General features: G+C 42.2%; 3 protein-coding genes across 5 annotated transcripts in view; 1 reads left to right on the forward strand and 2 right to left on the reverse strand.

The window, feature by feature from the left end:
• grm6a (glutamate receptor, metabotropic 6a) overlaps positions 1 to 9,451 on the reverse strand; it is a 35,650-nt gene extending 26,199 nt beyond the window's left edge. The window contains exons 1-4 of the mRNA XM_019349883.2: positions 9,166 to 9,451; positions 4,919 to 5,548; positions 313 to 529; positions 99 to 234 (exon numbers count right to left, since the gene is read on the reverse strand). Of these exons, the coding sequence (XP_019205428.1) occupies positions 99 to 234; positions 313 to 529; positions 4,919 to 5,503 (938 nt within the window). The 5' untranslated portion in view covers positions 5,504 to 5,548; positions 9,166 to 9,451. The remainder of the gene's footprint in view (positions 1 to 98; positions 235 to 312; positions 530 to 4,918; positions 5,549 to 9,165) is intronic.
• A 1,203-nt stretch (positions 9,452 to 10,654) lies between these two features.
• Positions 10,655 to 13,769, reverse strand: rad51c (RAD51 paralog C). Its single transcript, XM_003457621.4, has 4 exons — positions 13,565 to 13,769; positions 12,944 to 13,184; positions 12,588 to 12,804; positions 10,655 to 12,499 (listed from the first exon to the last, which is right to left on the reverse strand). Exons 1-4 carry the CDS (start codon positions 13,680 to 13,682, stop codon positions 11,999 to 12,001), a joined length of 1,077 nt encoding a protein of 358 aa, XP_003457669.1. The 5' UTR covers positions 13,683 to 13,769; the 3' UTR covers positions 10,655 to 11,998.
• An 825-nt stretch (positions 13,770 to 14,594) lies between these two features.
• Positions 14,595 to 18,512, forward strand: abt1 (activator of basal transcription 1). 3 transcript variants are annotated; one of them, XM_019349886.2, is made up of 5 exons: positions 14,595 to 14,685; positions 14,853 to 15,215; positions 16,771 to 16,946; positions 17,066 to 17,251; positions 17,342 to 18,512. In XM_019349886.2, exons 1-5 carry the CDS (start codon positions 14,661 to 14,663, stop codon positions 17,519 to 17,521), a joined length of 930 nt encoding a protein of 309 aa, XP_019205431.1. In that variant the 5' UTR covers positions 14,595 to 14,660; the 3' UTR covers positions 17,522 to 18,512. The 3 variants fall into 3 exon arrangements, with proteins under 3 accessions (XP_019205431.1, XP_013121087.2, XP_019205432.1); XM_013265633.3 differs by having other exon boundaries at positions 14,610 to 14,717; XM_019349887.2 differs by having other exon boundaries at positions 14,659 to 14,730.
• The last annotated feature ends 207 nt before the right edge of the window (positions 18,513 to 18,719 follow it).

Raw genomic sequence — 18,719 nt, forward strand, 5'->3', positions numbered from 1 at the left:
TTTACCATACAGTGAGGCAGGTGTGAAATGGACCTTCTTGTGAACTGTTGCTACATCAATAAAAGGGAATTTCTACAAAGTGATGTTTGTGTGTTTACTTGATGTCATCCTCATTGGCAAAAATGATCACGCCTCTGGCATTACTCGTCTCCATCAGACGTTTGATGATCTTGTCAAACTCTCCAGCTGTTGGCTCGCGAGGAATCTTCACCGACTGAGCGATACACACCCCACCTGACATAAAAAGAAAGAGGTTACCAAGAGATGGACAGATCAGGAAAAACACACAAGTTAAAAGAAAGCTCTGTGTACCAGCCTCTCTGGAGATCTGCATGAAGGCGTCAACTCCGCTCTCTCCATAGTTACCCTCTGAGGCAAGGGTGGACACGTAGTTCCAGCCCAGGGCTTTGACGATGTCCAGCATGGCCTGAGCCTGGTACGAGTCCGGAGGAACCACCCTGGAGAAGTAGTCGTACCGGTTGTTATCACTGAGCTCTGGAGCTGTGGATGCATAGCTCACCTGAGGGATCTGAGAGACAATCATCCAACAGGTGAGAGGTTTAAACAGAATCTGACCAAAGACACGTCCTTTATCCTAAAAGTGAGCGCTCAGGTTAAATTAAACACACTGGTCAGACTGGAGACACTGCTGGAGTTTAACAGGCCAGGAACACAATACGCACACACGCACGCACATAGAGGATTAATGTTGTGTAACAGCTGAGCAGAATGTGTGTCAGAGCCTCAATAAACGGAATAACAATCACATTAACGCACAACACTGTGCGTGTGTGCATGTGTGTGTGTGTGTGCAGAATAATGAAGGTCTCCACATTAATGAGAGCAGACCTCGTTATGACAGCCATCATCATCATCAGGGAGAATCCTCAGTGGAGCGAAACAGACATGAACTGAGTCTCACTTTACAGCCTTCACTTTTACCTCTGCACTTAATTTATGTCAACAGCGAGCACCTAGGAACGCGGCATGGCACCATCAACCCCCCACCAACTCTCTGTGACATCACCTAGCAGGTGTGCAGGTCTGTACTCAGCAGGTGATCGGGTCCTCTCAGCTTTCGGTTCTCTATAAAAGAAGGCGCTAATGCAGAAAACACTGTTTACAGCTAATCTAAAGTTTGCTAAATTTGGTAGCTATGGTTCATGAGATCAATTGGGTTGTTATAACTGTAAGGTTGGTGGTTTGACATTTTTCTGTTCTAGTATACATGCAGTAGTGTCTCTGAGCAAGACACCGATCCCAAATTACCCCCAATGCATCCATCATGTGAGGAATAAGCTTAAAGTATGTAAATGGAGAAAATGGCTTTTAGTGCACTTTTCCATTCATCAGTCAAAACATAACAGTCATTATTTAATACAGATGGGGCTCCATATGTGCCAGAAGCTGAAGTTTGTAATGTGTGATTATGTGTATTCTGCTGGGGTTTGCTTTAAAATTCAGCTGCTGAAAATATACCCGAGACACATGTGTGTGGTTCACGGACACTCAGTCCGGAGCGTAAACCTGGTTCTAGGCTGAACCTTCAAACGCGGCTCTGAACTCTCAAAAACCCTTTAAAAATCTGACCTAATTTGAGGACACACATCTTCACAAAAACGCACACAGAGAGCAACCGTAACAGAGTCATTAAAAGCTTTCATTAGAGTCAGTCAGTCATCCAGACACAAAGTGTCTGTTTAAAACATTAATCCACCAACCAGACTGCTTCATCCATTCACTGTCTGCCCTACTGTACCTGTCTGTCTCTATGAGTGTATGTTAAACCAGATTAGCCATCCTTATAGATATACACAATCCATAAGAAGTTATGGATTGTATATAAAACATGGGCGCGGTCATCGTGACGTCACCTACTAGGTTGTAAAATCAACGCCGTTGCTGTCTTGGTCATTATGACAGAGGGGCGGATCTGACTGAGAAACCAAACAATACTGCACAATCATTTGAAAGCAACTCTTCAATGACAAACCTTGTTTATGATCCATTTTACTCCAAATGAAAACTCCAAAGTCAGTTTCTATCTATGGTATGCTCTTTTCTAGTGTGAAAGGATTAAAAACTAACCCTGTTCCTAACCCTCACCGTGTTCGTTCTTCTAGCCGTCGTTCTTTGTGCGCTGGTTGAATGAAAGTTCTTGGCTTCATCCAACATAAAGGCCCTAATACTGTGAGACCCTGCAGAAGTCTACTGCCAACTGAAGAAGAGTTAAAACTATTTCTAAAAGAGCATGTGTGACCTTCAACATCCTCACCAAACCTTTTCCTCCAAGCCCCAATATTAGCTCTCACCCTTGCACTAACCTTTGAACCCAATGCCCTTTCCTTTAGACATGTTTTTCTAACAAGAGCCACCACCTGCTGGCCACAAAGCTCTTAGAAGGAGATAGTAGTGGCTTCACCTTCCACACCTAGAAGATACGTACATATTGTAAATGCATGGGTCTATAGGTGAAATTTGTCTGGGGCATCTGCAAAAAGCACCACCACAACACACATGTACAATCACCCTACACTTGACTACTCTTAGCCTCACACCCAAACTGGGAAACCTGAACTATAGATACTGAAAATGAAAGCCAGACACCACATTTAATTATTATAACACAGTCACTCTTGATATATGACAGAGAGCGGCTATCTAAAGTGTACTGCTACATAAGTCGATTACATTGATGCAGCAAAGCGAAGGAAACAACTCACAGAAATTGTTCAAGTCACAAATGCAAATCTGTAGAAGTTGTGGTGGTGGCGGGTATACTCGTATTCATCATTAAAGAAACCAAGAACAACTTCAGGCTTCTTTTTAAACACGAAAGGGTCACAGCTCTGTTGAGCCTTGTATTCCTTTAGTTCTCAGAATTAAATACTTTATGAAGTTCTATATAAATAAAGGCTGTGGTTAGATTTTTGATCTTCAGCTGCTTCCTGCAGATACATCACCAAGCACAGATGCTTGCTTCTAAACCAACCTCAGTAATCCATCCAAACCAGGCTCGGGTGTGAAATTTATGGTTTTGAGGGGTTTTGTCGTTAACTCAGTTTCCCTGGGTCTTTCCCCTGTTGTAGTTGTGTCTTATTTTGAAAGAAATATTTACGCATTACCATAGCGACCAGAGAGCACTAAGGGGCAGAGAGGAGGATGTTACTCTCAGTGTTGTTGGTGCATTTCAGGAGGACGCTGCTAATAAAGTTACACAATTACAAAGAGAATTCGTGTTTATTATTATATTTAAAAAATACCAGTTTTTGTCTTGGTCGTATCATTTTATTTTGTTGTATTTATCCACAACACCTTAAAGGCCGGTGGTGAAAATCTTGTCTGACATTAAACCGGTCCGTGGCGCAAAAAAGGGTTGGGGACCGCTGGGCTACATATATAAACCTTTAACTTTGAGCCTCTTTGCTGATATCCAACCTCTAACGGTGAAAGCCTTTAACAATCTCCTCAAAGACTCACACATGGACTTGTCTCCATATTTGTCCTGCTGGATCTCAGTCCTGCATTTAGTTCATGTTAATGAAGAATGATCCAAACAGGGCTCTGCGATAGAGTCGGTACTTTTTAAACTTTACGGGTCACAGTCTGGGTTCAGAAACTTCTCTTTCTGATAAAGCTTATCGTCAGGGCTGAATGAGGTTACTAAGATCCATCCATAAGGTTATGCTTCAATATTGCCCAGGCTGCTGGGGGACTTCTTATAATGCACTAACTACCTCACCTCAACTCTGCTGTCTTTTGCTCTCCCTGCATTTATGTGTTATTAATAACTATTATATATCACTAACTTTGTGTTTTTCGTCTCCTGTAGTTTGTGCTTTGTCACTGCTATTCTTACGCTCCTTGTACTGGTATCATCGGCTCCTGGGCTAAATCAGAACTGTGTGTTATTATTATTTTGTTTGTTGTTTGTTGTCTCCCTATGATCTTTTCTAAGTGTGCTCGAGGCAGCTTCCTGTTAAAAGGGTGTTTTATTCTCCCTCATGTTGCTAATAGGAGAACAGTTGGCTTTCTCTCTATATAGTTCCAGGGTTTTTATCTTGAAATAGAAACTGCTTTGAATGGATCAGTGCTGTATAAATAATAAATAAAGATGAACTTGAAAAAAACAAATCTATTTCTGTACGTGTTTTTCAGACTACCATACGAATGAACAAACATTTTAATTTCATTTACATAAAGAATTTATGTCGTTCAAAAATGAAAGAAATAAAATAACATAAAGTAAAATAAAAAAAAACCTAACAAATTCTCAACTTTCTAAACAATTTTTATAAAATAAACTGACCTTCATTCTACACCTGATTTAACTCACACTGCTGTTCTTGTTTCATTATGCAATGGCAATATCCCTTTGTTAACTGTGCAGAGTCTAATCTGACTGGAAAATTATACTTACTGTTTTGTGATTGTAATCTAACGAACAATAAGGTCTCCATTTTTGGATTTACCAGGTTTAATCTGACCAACAATGTTGGGATTTTGCCCAGCTTTATTGTTTGAACTCCTTCCCCTCCACAGTTGCGTTTCAAAAATTATTTTCTATAAATTCAAACTGCTCAAGAAAATCCACCAAGTTTAAGAAGCTCTTTGACATCCAAACGATGCCAGTGATACATATACTCCAACAGCCACTCTATTTCTTGTTCATTAAAGGGATGCAACTCCATATGTGCACCAGTCTCCAACACCAGTGTATGTTTATGAAGTCTTTTTGCAACCCCATGTAATCTAAAACAAGACATTTGATGTATTTTGCTCTGTGTGGGCTAAATACTGAGTAATCTCTCAGTGTTTTAGTTTAATACTTCACAACCTGCAGTTATTTTAACCATCTTTAGGCCTAACTCGCTATAATCTCTATATTCGTGCTGTATGAAGACAGGTGTAGTATTACCTCAAAAAGCCGCAGGATGTTGGCCACCATGATCGACACAGAGCTGGCTGATGCTCCGATCACTCCCACCACCCTCTCCGGCTTACGGATGATGGGCGGCTCGCCATTGGAGCAGCGAATGTCGGATGTGTCTTTCTGGATAAGAGCCTGAACAAAGGTGAGTGACTGTTCCAGAGCGTAGGTGTCTCTGGAGCAGGTGTCCAGGATCCGGGCCCCAAGTGTGATATTTGGCAGCAGCTCAGGGTCGCTGTTAATCTGGTCCAGAGCGTACAGCATGGCCTCCATGCGGTGGATCCCCTTTTCCTTCTTCAGCTCCCCGCAGTTTACACCGTGGGGTCCGCGGGCATGGATGGGGAACAGCCCGCCCAGAGTGATGTCACCTGGTATCTTTATGGAGTGGGGGTGGAAGTGCTGGTGAGAAGCGCTCACCTGGACCACTTGCCCACCAGTCCAGAGGCAGAGAGATAGCAGGAGGCGGGGCCACAGATGGTGTTGGTAGAAAGTGCAGAAGAAGATATGAAGGTAATAAGGATGATGATGATGGTGGAGGGGGAGAGAGGATAGGGCAGGGCCTGATGATGTCATACTGAGGTGATGTTCAGAACTGAGCTTTCATCCTGCTGTGGAAACCTAAGGAGACAACAAACAATCAGTGGTGTCAGTAACTCCACTACGATTCAAAGGTTGTCCTGGTTTTTGTGAAGAAAATAAGATCTGTGTTGATCTAATATAACCTGAAAATGATCAGAACTGTTGCATAATAATCATAACTCACTAATGATTAGACTGGATTCTCTGTAAAGGCATACAGAGGCGAACTCTCAATATTTCACTACATTAGGAATAAATGTGTCTAGTTCAGAGTCAGACGAATCAGCTTGTGTGGGTTTGATAACGGCCAAAAGCATGGCGTGAACTTTATTTCACCTCCATGATGGAAATTAACAAAATAAAATAAATTTGATACAATTTCTGTTTGCTGTTCCATCACATATCACCACAAAAACGCGATAAGCAAAATAAAAACAGAAATTGGCACAGGTCCTGAAATGGCTGCTTCATTAAATGGTCACCGTGTGCGAGGTTGTGAAAGGACAAGTACACAGTTTAGCTTTTAGGGGCATTTTGAGGCTACAGTCAAACCCACAGTTGCTTCACACATTCAGTTTGCCGGATTTATTACTTCCTCTTTGATGATCACAGCAGTTTTCAGCTGTGCTAACATTTTAAAGGGATAAACTTTATTAGCAATCACAATGTTCCAGTGGAAGAGAGGAAAAGCTGCCTCTGTTCTTCTTCTTTCACCTGCTCTCTTTTGGGGTCACCACAGCAGATCATCTACCTCCACTGCACCCGTTACACCATCCTCAACACTCTGCATGTCCTCTTTCACTGCATCCATGAATCTTTTCTGTGCTCCTCCTTTCCCCCTGCCCGGCAGCTTCATATTCAGCATCCTTTATCCAATATATCTGCTCCTCTGCACACGTCCAAAACCTTTCAACCTCACGTCTCTAACTTTGCCTCCAAACCTGTCCCTCTGAGCTGTCTTTTGCACCTTGCACCACCTCTTATCCCTTTGTCAGTGTCACAGTCTCCAAACCTCCGTTAGAAATAATAATCTAATGATGAATGATAATCACTCCCATTTAAAACATTCCTAATCAATTTAAAGTTGAATCAGATAAAATGCTCCAAATCTCTAAGCTCTACTGTACTCTTCATTTTTTGCTTCTTCAGCAGTTTGACACATCTATGTGACAGATGAAAGCACCAGAGAAGACCAAAGAGAAGCTTAATTGCATGTTTCAAACTCACCATAAAAAAGGAAAACTGCTTTTTACACAAACTAAACAAAAGCCATGTTAACGAGACTCCAGCTTCACTCAGATGTTTTCCTCCTCTTTCCTTCTTCAATGTCCCAGAGGAACACTTACTGATTAGATTAGTAGTCTAGTAACAATCAGATGATGTATTCTCACTAAGCACTCTCTGTTAAAGCATTAAATCTATATTCATGAAAAACAATTTGTTTCCGAGTGCTGAAAAAAAATGCAGATTTAGCCTTTTTACTTTTGAGTGAAAGTCAGAAACTTCTGTCTGTGCTGATTTTAATTAAGGATGTTGGATCCATCAGCAGCTCAGTGTGTTCTTGAAGTAGAAAGTCAGTTTGATATGTGTCATATTTTAATCTTAAATTAAGATTTTATTAACGGGATCATCCAGTGAGCCTGGTGGTTACTGAAGAGCAGCGAGAGCCCGTTATCAGTGAGCCAGAGGGGCTTTCAACAGAATGAGTCTTCAAAGAGGAAGATGGAAGTCCTGAAAAAATGATCTGCAGTGTGTGAGGCAAGAAGCATCTCTCAGCTCAACAGCCTCCAAAAATTCAACACTATTGAAAGAAGCAATCTAAAGTTTACCAATAATCAGTGTTGGGCAAGTTACTTTGAAATAGTAATTCAATTATAGTTACTAGTTACTACTTCAAAAAAGTAACTGAGTTAGTAACTGAGTTACAATATTCTAAAAGTAATTAATTACTTGGAAAAGTAACTATTGCGTTACTTAAAAAAAAAAACAAAGAACGTTTAACCCCCTGGGGTCCAGGGTATAATTGGCCATTTTTTTACTACTCTTGATTTTCTCTCCACATTTTACCTTTAAAAACTATTTACTTTGCCTTGTTTGGTATCATTCTTTTTAGCGCAACCTCACGTGCCTGAATTTACAGTTCTGTTTTCATTTTGACATACTGTATAACCAGAATTGATCTAAAATCAGACAAAAAACATAAAATCACAGTAGAAAAAGTTATATTTTTACTGTAACAACCATAAACATGTTTAATGAATCATATTTCATAACTTCAAATGCAAATATTAATTGTCAATTTTAAAATCCTATGCACAAGTTTTGCAAACAACAAAGTTATTTGCATCCATTTACCTTTTACCGTTTTTTTAAATAACCATTTCAAACTATTTAAAGAACAATCAGCTGTTCTTCAATAAGATGCCACAAATTATTTGTGCCACTCCAAAAAAATCATTTCTGTCCACTATAAAGGAGAACATCACAGCCTGATACCTGCAGGCCTGACAGCAGCAGGTGTATCACTGCTGTTTCTACCTGGAGACAGCAGTCGCCTCATTGTTCTGACACACAACACAAAACTATCCACAACACTACACACTAACTACACAAGACAACACATTAACTACACACTCCAAACACGCTAAACGTCACAAATCTCACATCTCAAAACTCGCTCTCTCTCTTTTCCTGCTCTCTCTCTTTCTCTCTCTCCCTCTCTCTCTCCCTCTCTTTCTCTCTCTCTCTTTCGCTCTCTCTCTTTCTCTCGCCGTCACTCCTAAAACTTTTTTTTGTTTTGTTTTTTTGCTCATAAGCAGAGAGTGCTTGCTAGCGCTAACGTGGCGAAACTATTGAGGAAAAAACGCCGCGTATATATTGTTTATCATATCTGGTTTTACGTGGTCTATCAACACAATTTAAAAACTGGTACCTTGTTGCTTTGTCTTTAAGTGGTCATGTGATTGACTTACCACGACTACTTTATTCTTCCTCAGTCAAACAGCAGCACTCGATTGTTTTGCCTCCTTAGCTCCAGGTGTTGTGCTAGACAGTGATCGTGATTACCATCCGCGGGAGCGCGCAGCTGCTTAAAGCTGTAGCGTCCAGATTACTTACAGCTACTTCCGTGCAGCTGATATAAGATGCGGTAAGCTGAACACAGCTTCAACCGTCTGTTTGTTGAAAAATAGTAACGGACCGCGTTACCTTGTTAGTAACTGTAACGCCGTTGTAACGATAGGAATAGTAATTAGTTAGATTACTCGTTACTGAAAAAAGTAACGCCGTTAGTAACGCCGTTACTTGTAACGCCGTTATTCCCATCACTGCCAATAATAGAGCGAACATCAGAACATAGACATTAATCACTTTCATGTATCTATTTATTGATCAGTTAAGTCACAAATATATTGATCAGACGAGTTTAGCTCATTGAATGTTTACACAGCATGCTGCACATCACATTCACCACTCCCCGGAGGTTAAACAGTTATCTGGGTTTAAAAAAATAACTCTCACAGTTGCCCATTACATAAAAGCAGCTTGTTTTCCGTGTTCGCCTGATAGTCCTGCTGTATCGTGGACTGGTTTCATTCACTGGTTCTGCTGGAATCACTTTCTCTGACTGGTTTTCCTTCACCAGGTTCTGCACTCACCGCAGCGGGATCCCTCTCCTCGCGGTCCGAGCTCAGTCCCGAACCCGCTCCGCTCCGCCTGCAGGTCCGCAGACAGCCGCTGCTCCTCTCCGGTAAACTCTCCGCTGGTCCCGGCGACTGAGTCAAACTCCGGTTCACCTCCTGCTGCTCCTCCAATCAGCGGACTGAATATCCCGTCTGTCTCTCCGCCTGCCTGTCTGTCTGTCTAATTAAAACATGCACACTAACGCTCGGCGTGCACTGGTTTTACTATCCTTATGAGGACTGGACTGAGGACTTTCCTGCAGTGCGAGGACCACGTTTTGGTCGCTGCTGTTTGAAGGTTTCTGCAAATCAGGTTGAATCATGTTGATGAGGGTGTTTGCGAGCACACAGCGAGAACATGTGAACATGTTTTTACTTTATTATTAGGCTTTTAATTTAGCCCAGTGATTATTTTAGAGTCGACCTCTGTCAGAGAAGGTCAGGTGTGACAAACAGTAAAATTTTATTTATATAGGACATTTCAAGGTAAATATAAAATGCTTCACAACAGAAAAGTTACCCATAAACAAGTTTAAAAGGATGAATTTTAGTAATTTTTATAAACAGACTGAATCCAGAGATCTCAGGCTGAGAGATGGGGGATGATTCACCGTCCATACGGAGGACTACGAGTAGAAACTAGATTCTTAAAGTGGACTCTGAAGTTAATGAGGAGCTAGTGCATTCATTCATCACTGAAAGATGTCCCAGGGAGGTTTTATGAAGACAAATGAACAATGAATAACAGCAATCCAGGGGTGATGAAATAAAAGCATTAATAACAAAACATTAACATTTTTTAAGTGAGTGAACATCTGTAGTGAAAGCCGAGGTTTCTGAAAAGGACCTGGAGTTTCCTTTAGCTTAGGCACAAATCTGTGCTGAAGGACTTCTGTTTTGTCTTCACTAAGCTGGAGAAAACAGTAACCACCCAACTTTTAATAGAGCCTATGCATATACAATTTCTGTAACTCAGAAACATCTCAGGGCAGCAGTGATAAGAAATGCCCTGAAAAGTGTCCAAAATGTACCAAGCTGACCCTTTGTTTACCGGCAGCCACTACTGCTGGCTTCTGTCACTTCTGAGCGTGTTTACCTGCTCAGGTGTCGGACAGGTGTTCAGTGTTTACCTCCTGATGTTTAAACCCACTTTGATCTTCCTGTGTGTAGCGATAACAACATCTGTTGCTAGGGAACATCTGCCTGTAAATATTCAGTGTCAAAAACAATAATAAAAAAAAAAAAGTTCGGAATGACAAAAACTTCTTTGAAATTATTTCAGTTTATTTCTGCAGCTGCCAATCATGTGAGCAGAAGTGCATCATGGGAGATGTTGTGTATTCATTATCGGCCCTTTCTCTCATTACTTCTGTGTGGATTCTCCACACACAGAAGAAGCTTTTTTTCAGCTGCTCCCTTATTCAGAACAGCACAGCAGGCAGCTTGACATGTTTTAATTTGCCAGATTTTTATTTATGTCAGACGTCCTCCCTGAAGTAACCCCAACGGGCTTTGTCTTTTCTCATGGGAGAGTCCACACACAGACTGTATATAAAAGATGGACACAGGGCATTGCTGTTGGCGTCTGGATATTGAAGCCATAACCAGGAGTGCCTCCAGAATTTTTTTCACAGGGGTGGCCATATGGGGGCCACTAAAAATATGGAGATGGCGCACCAAAAACAGAACAGGGCAGGGACGCAATGAAGGGAGGGGGTGACGACGGGAAATCGTGAAGGACGTACAAAGTGACAGAATAAAAATGACAAAAAAATTGTAAACAATTATTATATTATATACAATATTTCAACTCACTGTGGGGTGTCTTCCTGTCTCTTGTGCTCATGTTTAAAATAATAACTAACATTGGACAGTCTTGTACATTTTTGGGGGTGGCCAGTGGCCGCCCTGGCCCCCCCCTTGGTGGCGCCCCTGGCCACAACATTTCTGTCCAAAAATGGCTGGATCTGACCATATTCTGCTTCTTTGGTCAATGAAGTTCATTATTTTAATTGTTGTTGTCATAAATCACAATAATAAAAGAAACGAATAAATCCATTTTATTTCACCTAAATGAAATTTAAACTCAACAGGTGAAAATTGCTGACACGATTTCTACAAGCAGTCATGAAGGTCTCCATGGTGGCTTGGTGCTTATAGTCATCAGTCAGTAAGAAGCTTTAACACTTCAATCCTCCTGTTTTCCATCAGAGAAAAGCGAGGACATCCCAAAGCTCGCCACTGTATTTCTACCTCACCCCTTATTTACGCGACCCCTAAGCACTCTAAACAGAATCACACTCATGGACTGTGAGGGTGGACTGGAAATGAGCCAGTGTTTCTGCCTAGTTCCAGCAGAAGAAACAATCTTAAAGAAAAGCTAGAACACAACAGTAATGTGTGTTGCACCTGAGGGTAAGACAAGATTGTCTCAGTAGAAACAACAGAAATGATGTTTTAATAAACTAAATGAATCCAGATGTGTCTGTAGTTCCAATCTCCCTCTATAAATATCAACATATATAAATATGAAGAATCTGCAAACAAGAGGGCCACCCTCTAACCTCTGCTCTTCTGCAGAGCATCTTCTCTAAATGCAGAAATATTCTGCATCTACTCGGGAAAGTCAGGGATGAACGGCGCAGACAGGAAGAGCCACTGACTGATGACCTGTTCTGTGTCTCCACCTGCTGGACTCAAACTGAACTTTATTTAAACAGGAACCTCCTGTGTGAACACAGCAGTGTCATTAAATCCACATAAGGTAAACATTCAATCAGCCTCTTCTTACCGGACAGTTTCCAACCAATCAGCTGCTTGTTTCTTTTGGATCAGCAGCTGATTGGTCAGTGTCCATTCGAGGCTGTTTACTCTGTGGCATTTCTGATTGATCGGCATCTCTGAAGCCTTCGGGGGTGATCTGGTATTGCACCATGGTTTCCATGTGACATGGAGATTTAAAGATGGTCGCCAGACGCCGCGACCCCTCCCACTGTAGGAGGAGCCTGATCGTAGGGGCATGGCCCCAACACTCCCCAAGGGCAGGGACAATGTGCGATTGGCCGTCCCGGATCCGGGTCGTCATCTGGTTGGTGATTACTACTGAAATGTTATAGTTTATTGCCATGGTGATTAGCTGCTGGCCGACACCATTAAGGAGGCGTGTCCTCTGTGAAAGTTCGTCAAAGAGGAGGCGGAAAGGAAATGCCACACTGTCGATCACCAGAAGGCGGATCTTTGGATGCTGCGACAGGAAGTCAGGAAGTAGATGGAGCTCGGCTAGCAGCTCCACGTGGTCATGGCAACGCACCTGAGCAAGGCGAGATAGAGAGGCAGAATTTTAGAAATTTGCAGAAGCATAGTGACATCACTGCATACATCATCTAGTAGACCATTACCAGGAAGATGTTGGACAGGACGGTCTCCACGGTGAAGGTCTCCGTGGCGGCTCGTTGCTCATCGTCCTCAGCCAATAAGGAGCAGTGTCTAACGGCGGCTGCTGCGATATCAGTTACCCTCTGAAGCAGGAAGCTGCCCTCTGTGTCGATGAACATCACCTGACCTTCGACCCCCCCGAAGCACTGAGGCACCTGAACATCCACCGCCAGCTGCAGACTGAAAGGGCGACATCATCACTCACTTCACTGATCCACATCATGATGACTAATATTCCTCGACTGTTTTCCCTCACTCTGTCATCACAGCTCCAAAGCATCTGTAAGGTTATCGATAATGGTGTGTGTGTGTTTCTTACCACAGCTGCGTTTTTCCGATTCCTGGAACTCCACAGACTTCCGTTATTTTCCCAACAGGAATTCCTCCTCCGAGAGATTCGTCCAGCTGAGAGGAGAATGTCACGATGCTCCTTAACTCCTCCTCCTTCTGCAGGAGCTCCAGAGCAGTCAGAGATGCTGAGAAGTCACCACTTCCTCCTCCTCCTCCACCTTTCACAGCCTTCAGCACCTCCACAGCCTCCTCTTCGCTCAGGCCGGTCTCTGAAATGAAACTCCTCAATAAATCTTGTGGCTTGTTTTCTTCCACATAAAAAGCAGCTTGATGTTTACTGTCATGAAGAACGTGACTCAATTCAGTGTCAGTGTTTAGAGCACCTTCCTGTCCATAAGTCTGCATTCCTGCGGAATATAAAAGGTAAACAGTCGAGCATGGGAGGATCTTCGAGCCGTCCCTGCTACCTATTATAAATGGCAAGACTTTCTTCTTCTAAGACTATGAGAAAACCATGAGTTACCAGGACGCTGTAAAACTGTTTTAGCTGTGATTTTTACTGCTGCAGGGCTTTAGAAGACAGACGAGCTAAAATGTGACATATTTTGACTGGAGGTTTTGGGAACTGTGGGGGGAAATGCAGCGGTACCTTTGCTAAGCTTGTCCGGTTTGAAGTCCTGTAGGTCCGAGGTGAGCTGGAAACCAGCACTGCCCAGTTTCAGCCTCACAGCCTGGCTCAGAGGCAAACTGGACACCGGTCTCTGCATCTCCGCTGCTAAACGCTAACAGCTTCAAAGCAACGCGCCGTCACCGACATCACGGCGTGGGTTTTACACGCAAAAACAAAAGCGTACATCCGGTTTCATATTTCAAAATAAGAGCTGTTTGACTTGAGCTGTTTTAAAACCACTTGTTTCACTTTTCGAAAAACACATCTAATGTTGGTCCTGAATCTGAGATCATCTTTTTTGCAGCATTTCTCGCCAAGTTTCCTGAAGGTTCGATGACTGAGTGCCAAACATCGGTCCTAGGATTCATAAAACTTAAAAAACAAGGTAGAAGAAATACAGCTTAGATTAAAATTTGCAGAGAAAAACACTGTGCAGGATTTTTAGACTCTTGAACCGCCCGTGCCCTCCAGATGTGCACATGTAATTAAATGAAACGTGGAGCTGCACTGGAATTCAAACATCATTTTATTTTTAATTTGTACAAAGTCAAGATAGACGTTTTCAGGCTCTTTATTTAAGTAAATATTATAATCTACAGAAGTAACAGTACATGGAGTTCAGCACGTGAAAATATTTTATAACTCATTATTCAGAATCATATCCATGGTACTAATTAATCATAAATAGTGGTTCATTAATGTGTATACCACTTTAATGTTGCACATTGAGACGTTTTTCATTTTTTCTATACTGTCAGGTATGGCTATAATAATACAGCAGAATGTAGTAGCAGAATAACAAGTAATACCTAAAGCTTTAATATAAATGCTATGGAGTTTAAAGTACATTTTGCCACCTCCCCCAGCTTTGCCGTCATTTTACACAAAAAATAAATTAATAAAAAAATCTATTAAAAAAATAGTTTCAACAAATAAACTGCTGGGGAAAGCAAAAATTGTTCCTTTATGAAAAAAGATTATACAACTCCCACCTAATATTTTATTTTTGAAGGCATAACCGGAAGTTGACTGTCAGCTGATCTTTGTTAGTGCGCCGCACTGTTTCGTCATTCACATGCGACGGTTTGCACACGTGAAAGGTAACTGTGACAGAAGTTAAAGAAATCTCAAAGTAAGCGTTTATTGTGAGTTTTAAATGTTTTAATGTGAAAAAATTTGCACGCGGAAGTTATTCTGGGTCCAGTTTAGCTGCTCTCGCGATTATCTCTTCAGTCTGAGTCACGTGCAGACACGTTTTGTTTTATAGAGATGGAGAGAAGAGAGGAAGACGAGGACACGAAGGCGATTGCTCAGAGTGAAGATCAGGAAGAACAAGACTACGACGACGAGGAGAAGCGGGAAGATGATGATGATGATGATGATGATGAGGAGGAGGAGGAGGAGGGAGCTGCTGCAGATAAAAGAGATGATGAGGATAAAGATGTTAGTGACAAAGACGCTGCTGAGGTAAAAGAGAAGAAGAAGAAGATAAAGAACGTCTTTCAGGACAGGAAGTGCGTCCCTGGAATCATCTACCTGGGTCATATTCCTCCGAGGTTCCGCCCCAAACACCTGAGGAACCTGCTGTCAGTGTACGGAGAGATCGGACGCATATTTCTACAGCCTGAAGGTACAAGTACTACCAGAACACACACAGATATTACTACCACAGTATAACACAGACAGTATGTGGTGCAGATATATTCCTGTACCAGGATCAGCTCATTTTTGTGTGTAATCGAGAGTACCAGCTCTCTGTGCTTTCCGGGTGTTTCCAGAAATTTCTGGGAGTGATGGAATTTAAAAAAATGAAACAAGGGTCACCGTTTCATTTTTCACAGTTTATGTCCTGAGAAAAAATACACAATTAAAAGCTTCTCCTGGATATTAAAATTCGAGAGGGTCCAGTCCAAAAAAGCCTTTTTTTGATTAACTTATTCTTCAGTGGACTCGACATTTTATTACAATCATCAGTCAGAAAGCACCATTTTCTAACCAAATGAGGAATTTTCACTTTTCAAATACTACTTTACCTCTAGTTTCTCCTTTTTATTAATCTCACTTCATCGTGTCTGCAGACTGCAGAGTAAACTGAGTGCAACAAATATGGAAAACCCACCTTACAGTCTTATGGCCGTATATCCTACAGACAGGCAGTGCTCTGAACTCAGTCTTAAACCTTGTGTGGACGCCTTTGTTATGGAGCGATACTAAATGTTTAAAGCAGAATTTTTCAGCGAGTGTCTGCATTCTGCTTGTTTTTTGGTTCTATTTCTCCTTGAGGGGTTATTTTATTCGAAATAAAACACTCCACGAAACACACTCAAGCTGTAATTTTACAGTCAATGGTTTTATGTCACATGTGGGCAGGAGTCAGCCTTCAGACCATCTCACTTCAGCCCACAACATCCTAAAAGGAAAACAGAACAACTCCTCCAGAAATCAATAAGAGGCAACGTTATGTCAAGATGTCCCGAACTGCAACGGGTCTGTACTGCTCTATAACTCGACTCCAGTGTGCTGATTTACCACTGACCCGATCATCCCAACACAACACTAAAAAAATTTTTAACTAGCAAAGATGCTAGGGCCTTGGGAAGCTAACTGAAATAAAATAAATAGAGGAAATATCCTTACTTCTAGTCTGTTTGGTGACATCTTTATTAAACATTGCCTCATGAGGCTCTTAATGGATGTATGTATTGAGACCTTGGATGTCTATAAGACTCTGAGTCAGCTGCTTTCAAAAAGGTTTGTTTTTATTGAAATATAGGAAACATAACATGTTTAAAATTTTTACGATAAATATTCTAAATTTATCACCAAAAACGTTTAAGGGACCTAATCTGTGTTGGGAAAATGTACAGGTAAAGGTCAAATGAGTGACAAATTAAAGGAAAAAACCTGAATACGTGTCGCCTGCTTTGAGGCTGAATCAGTGGCTCTGATGTGGAGTTGGAGAACTTGGCTACCAGTTTTGTGGGTCCACCTGTCCTCTTGGAGACGGGTAAAGTTCTGAGAGGTTAACCTGATCCTGTGATGGTACGTTTCAACCATGTTAAACACTTACTTTAATCTCACACGTCAGCAGCACTGCATGAACAGCAAGTGAGGAAAAGTGCAGCTTTCACCATAGCCCCTCAGATATTTATCACCTGTTAATGTTCGATGCGCTCATCTTGCAGACAGACAGGTGAGGAAACGCAAGAAGAAGGCTGGGCTGCGGAGGTGTGACTTCACAGAAGGATGGGTGGAGTTCAGAGATAAACGTGTGGCTAAGAAGGTGGCGGCGTCGCTCCACAACACGCCGATGGGAACCAGGAAACGCCAGCGCTTCTCCTCTGACCTGTGGTGCATGAAAGTAGGTCTCTTCTTCCCTATTAATGCACACGGAATACGCTGAAACTGCAGACAGACAGTTGTTTAATGTCATCATAGTGTCAAATAATTTGTCCCTACTGCTTACCTGTGTGTCCGCAGTACCTGCACAGGTTCCAGTGGATTCACCTGAGTGAGCGGCTGGCCTACGAGCAGACGGTCCTAAACCAGAGGCTCAGGACTGAAGTTTCGCAGGCGAAGAGAGAAACAAACTTCTACCTGAACAACGTGGAGAAGAGCGCTCACCTGGACAAGCTGAGAAAGAAGAGGCAGCGAGACGGAGAGCAGGTAAACGCTGAAGGACGAGCTGAAGCGATGAATGTCAACCCTGTTCAGGCGGAGACGCACGTTCGCTCTAAAACTGTTTGTCATCGTCAGGTGGAAGAGAAGACGTGGGACTTCACTCAGCGCCAGACGGAGGAGGAGATCCAGATGAAGAAGAAGAAGAAAGACTCTGTTTCCCAGAAGCACCTGGACAAAGCCCGCCTCATGGAACAGAAGAGCCAATCGAATGTCTCGCTTCTGGCCAAAATTTTCAACTCCAAACCGTCACAATGACAACAGAGAGATGCTTCATGAACTCTTGGACAAATGTTTCCATTGAAAGTGTAGATTCCTTTCCCCAGCCAATCAAAGGCCAGTTTTGGCAGGGGAGAGGGCGGAGCAAAGGGAGTGGAGGAGAGTCAATACGGAGGAGCCATTCCACTTCCTTTTCAGCTCATTGTATAGAAATTGTTGTGATTAACTTACAGGTACAGAGGTGGGCGCCCAGTGAAGCTAATGGCAGTGCCGCTAACACGTCTGAATTGAAATACACAACATTTATATTTAGTTTTTCTTAAAGCAAAGTTGCATTTGCTCATAAGATGCTAGCATTCTGCTAAAACATGCTGATTGGTCTGTCACCTCAAAGCCACGTTTCCCAGTGATGACTACAACAGGCGTTACAAGCTTAGTTAAACCACAGCAGGAAGTTTCCATGTGTGGATCTGGGCTGCTGACAGAAATTCTCTGATACTCACTTCACAACTGAATCAAAAGTTTGGATGGTGTTAAGCAGAATGCAAAGTCTCTTAAACCTTCAGAAAGATATTTGACTGCAGTCGAAGATCCACAGGGCCTCATACGTTCCACACTACCCTGTGAGTGTCCACTGTGAATCTGGAGTGGGAGTTCTGGATTATATTAAAAGATTTTGGAAAGATTCAATGAGCTTGTGTTCTGGGGATGTTTTCTCTTTACGTGTTATTTTGTGTTAATGTTTGTGAGCAGACAGTTTTGCTTGGGTATCTTTTCGGGATCAGCTCACATATCGTCAGGCTTGAGGACAGAAGCTGGGGTCATTTCTGAGAGAAGAAAATCACTGGGGACAAATTCCTGGTTTCTTGATATTTTGTTAGGAAATTGGGAAACGGGTTCATGAGTTTATACAAATGTAACGAGCGTGAAATTCGATATTTGATATGACGCCTTTACTTTTTCTGCAGTCATAATTCCATCCATTTTGACAAAATCTCCAATAACACTGAAATACAAAGCCAAATGATGACAGAGCCTCCACCGTGTTTTACTAGTTTCACTAATGTAAGTCTCTCCTGACCTCCTCCATACGTATTGATGACTACTTAAACCAAACTCTGTACAACCTGCTGCAGGATTTTTGAGTCGAGTTCCTTCCACTGATACCATTTGTGATGAGGGTTCAGTGGATCAACTCAAAGCCCAGACATGTCTCAGGGCCTGTGTCAGGACTTTC

This window comes from Oreochromis niloticus, linkage group LG20 (assembly GCF_001858045.2).
Source record: "Oreochromis niloticus isolate F11D_XX linkage group LG20, O_niloticus_UMD_NMBU, whole genome shotgun sequence".
Classification (NCBI taxonomy): Eukaryota; Metazoa; Chordata; class Actinopteri; order Cichliformes; family Cichlidae; genus Oreochromis; species Oreochromis niloticus.